Source organism: Oncorhynchus nerka, linkage group LG28 (assembly GCF_034236695.1).
Source record: "Oncorhynchus nerka isolate Pitt River linkage group LG28, Oner_Uvic_2.0, whole genome shotgun sequence".
Lineage (NCBI taxonomy): Eukaryota > Metazoa > Chordata > Actinopteri > Salmoniformes > Salmonidae > Oncorhynchus > Oncorhynchus nerka.
In genome coordinates, this window is record NC_088423.1 from 63,774,748 (window position 1) to 63,778,199 (window position 3,452).

A 3,452-nucleotide genomic window follows, 5' to 3' on the forward strand; every position below is an offset into this window, starting at 1 on the left:
TACACGTGAGACCACAAAACAAATGGCAGGCAAATGCAACATGCTGTTTTTCTATCGTCAATTTGGAATTGCCCAAATTTTTAAAAAATATATTAAAAAATGTTACTGGATTGCAAAACATTTTGGCTTGTCACTACAAAAATACACACTCTTACTCAACGGAAGCTAATTTGCTAGATGTTTTTTTGTTTACAACTGCTTTCTCTCCCCACAGACAACTCCATCAGTGTTTTAGCCAAGCATGACACCTTCCGGCGCCAGAAACAGGAGATGTATTTCCTGCCTATAATTGTGACTGACAATGGAAATCCTCCAATGAGCAGCACTAACACGTTGACCATCCGGGTGTGTGGATGCAGCAGGGAGGGAATAGTCCAGTCATGCAACGTTGAGGCCTATGTCCTACCCATTGGCCTCAGCATGGGAGCTTTGATTGCCATTCTGGCCTGCATAATACTACTTTTAGGTAAGATAATACTGATACTTTATGCCATTTGATTACATCTGAAAAATACAGACGTGCAACACTGGTAAACTTCTACAAACATTGTCTTTGTGAGCACATGACTTTGACATGTCCTCTTGTTCGGCAGTTATAGTGGTGCTGTTTGTGACGCTCAGAAGACACAAGAACAAGCCACTTATCATCAAAGATGACGAAGATGTGAGGGAGAACATCATCCGCTATGACGATGAGGGGGGTGGAGAAGAAGACACTGAGGCCTTCGACATTGCCACACTGCAGAACCCTGATGGAATCAATGGCTACCTGCCCCGCAAGGATATCAAGCCGGACCTGCAGTTCATGCCAAGGCAGAGTAGTGGCCCTAACGGTGTGGACGTGGATGAGTTCATCAATGTCAGACTCCATGAGGCGGACAACGATCCCACAGCCCCTCCCTACGACTCCATTCAGATCTATGGCTATGAGGGCCGGGGCTCCATTGCTGGGTCTCTGAGCTCCCTCGAGACTGCGTCCTCAGACTCAGACCAGAACTATGACTACCTCAGAGAGTGGGGTCCGCGTTTCAGAAGACTTGGGGAACTCTACTCAGTGGGTGAAAGTGATAAGGAGACTTGACCTTTGATCTGTAGAGACCCTTTGATTTTGTCCACATACTTGTGTATTATGCTAGGGTTTGCCGGCTTTTAGAAACAGCTGTTTAAAAAAGGGGGCCACCTTTCGTACTCTTAGATTGAAGTATAACGTTCATCATCTATCACATCAAGCGCTTTGTATTGTTGAGCCAAACTTAACAATGTCTATATTAGGAGGTCTATGATTCTTGTGGAGTGTAACTTAGATTCTGTCGTGGAGTGTCTAGCAGTATTTTGGGTATTTGTCATTTGCTGTGACTGACAGAAGCATAAAGACCTGGATTATTGGTAGTTGCCTGATGAAAGAAGAGAGAGGGATTGTGTGATCTACAGCCTTCCTGGACAACGTGGAGATTCAACCACAGAACAATGGCACTACTGAGTGGCCCTCATCTCAGATCTCTACCCACCACCCAGCTAATCAAAGATAAAATAGGAAACTAAAAGAGAAAGCAATATTTGATCGACATTACAATGTTGAATGTATGTATGATTTGAAAAAGCGAAATGAGAACCACTACAATATTGGCTTCAAAATTAATTAGTTTAGATATCATTTGATACCAGGTGGCCACATTTATAAACTGTCTGAGCCAGACGGCTTGCTTTATACAACTATTTGTATTTACACGCTCCAAGTGTGGTTTGCAAATATTATTAGCCTATAAAAGACTAAAGCGAAAGACAAAAAAAGAGAAATGTAGAAACTTTGAGGCCTTCTTTTTACAGAAGCAAGCATTAAATACAATTGTATTCACATGTTTTTTGAAAATGATCGTGTTGATTCCTCATTATCGTTGTATGATTTGTTTTAGTTTTATATATCTGTTCTTATTTGCGTTTGTTTCTGTGCTACAGGTTATAAGTGAGTGAGAGTTTAGAATGATCCCTTTTCTCAACTGTTCTTTCCACCACTGAAGCTATTTCATCACAGCTGAACTTGTTGTTTGGATATTGCTGTTAATATAGTATACAGAGAACACAAATTACTGTATAGTAAAATATTGGACGGAAAGGGAACTTTTACATATACAATTAATGTATACTGTTTATCATTATTCTGTATACAGAGTTACCAGTAACCATATAAGCACAATAGCTGGGATAATTTAATTGATGTGAATATTCGACCCCTCAATTTTATTTAGGACCCACGGGTAAACAAAACCCATAAAAATAAAATACAGACTCTTGCATATTGTGCTACACTGTATGATATTATACAAAAAATACATGTACATAGAGTTACTGATAATGTCCTCAACTTTCATTGAGGTGGTAGGTTTTGTCTATGCACGTTAGCTCTTGCACATGAGAATCTAAAATGGCACTACAGCTGCGTGCATACTCAATTTGTACTGATACAGTATATGGCAGTTCTCAGTAGACTTCATAATATATATGAAATAGTCTTACATGCAGATCATATTTTCTACTGTGCTTTAACGCTTATAAATGTGTATGTTTAATTATTTACTCCCTGTAATGTAATCTAAGATACCCTGTATTGTTTCCTACTTTGTGAAATATATTTTTATAAATATTGCTGAATGAGTTTGGCTTTCTTCAGCAGCTAAGATGGTTGGAATAAGAGAGTTTTGCACAGTTCCTACTTGAATGATCTATGTCCGTCATTGTGCATCAGGAAGTACCAATATCAATATGTCAATTATCTTATAATTGGGAAGAATTTATTTGGCAGTTGATGCACTGACTGGTTTTAAAACCTACAGTCAGACCCAAAATTATTGGCACCCTTGGTATCTTGTTCAAACAAGTTAGTATCTAATTTGAACGACTTAATTGTTATTGTCTAATTAGGCCTCATTTTGTGATGCAGGGCCAGTTGTGTTTGTCCTTTGCTGCAATCATTCATTTACTGATGCCATCCACTGATATGATTATTCATTGACAGTTCTTTGATAGGGCCTGTAAGTGGGGAAAACAAGATCTCACGTTTGACCAATTTGACTTCAGATTCTGACGTTTATCCACTTTTCTCCAAACGTTTTGGAGTTGCTCAGCATCATCTTTCATTAATTCTCAATGCTTAAGTTAAGGTTTACATTTTTGGATAGGGCAACAAAAAAAACTACACTTAAGTTTAGGCATTCATTCTGAATGGTTAAAGTAAGAGATAAGGTTTGGGATAGGGTTCAAACAAAAACATCAAACAATCCACTGGGATTGAACATGCGACCTTCGGAAGGATGAACTTAGTATCTCCAATGACTTAGTATCTCGTTTGAATGACTAAGTCATTCAAAAAATAACAATGTTGCTTTAGGGCTTCCATAGAATAAGCCAAAAACATTGTATAAAATAAATAATACAAATACTGAGCTATATTGTAT

At 38.4% G+C, this 3,452-nt stretch overlaps 1 protein-coding gene across 1 annotated transcript; it reads left to right on the forward strand.

Annotated features, from left to right (window-relative positions):
- Positions 1 to 218: 218 nt before the first annotated feature.
- On the forward strand, positions 219 to 2,607 carry LOC115113523 (cadherin-8-like). Its single transcript, XM_029641287.2, has 2 exons — positions 219 to 466; positions 594 to 2,607. Exons 1-2 carry the CDS (start codon positions 271 to 273, stop codon positions 1,079 to 1,081), a joined length of 684 nt encoding a protein of 227 aa, XP_029497147.2. The 5' UTR covers positions 219 to 270; the 3' UTR covers positions 1,082 to 2,607.
- Positions 2,608 to 3,452: the final 845 nt, after the last annotated feature.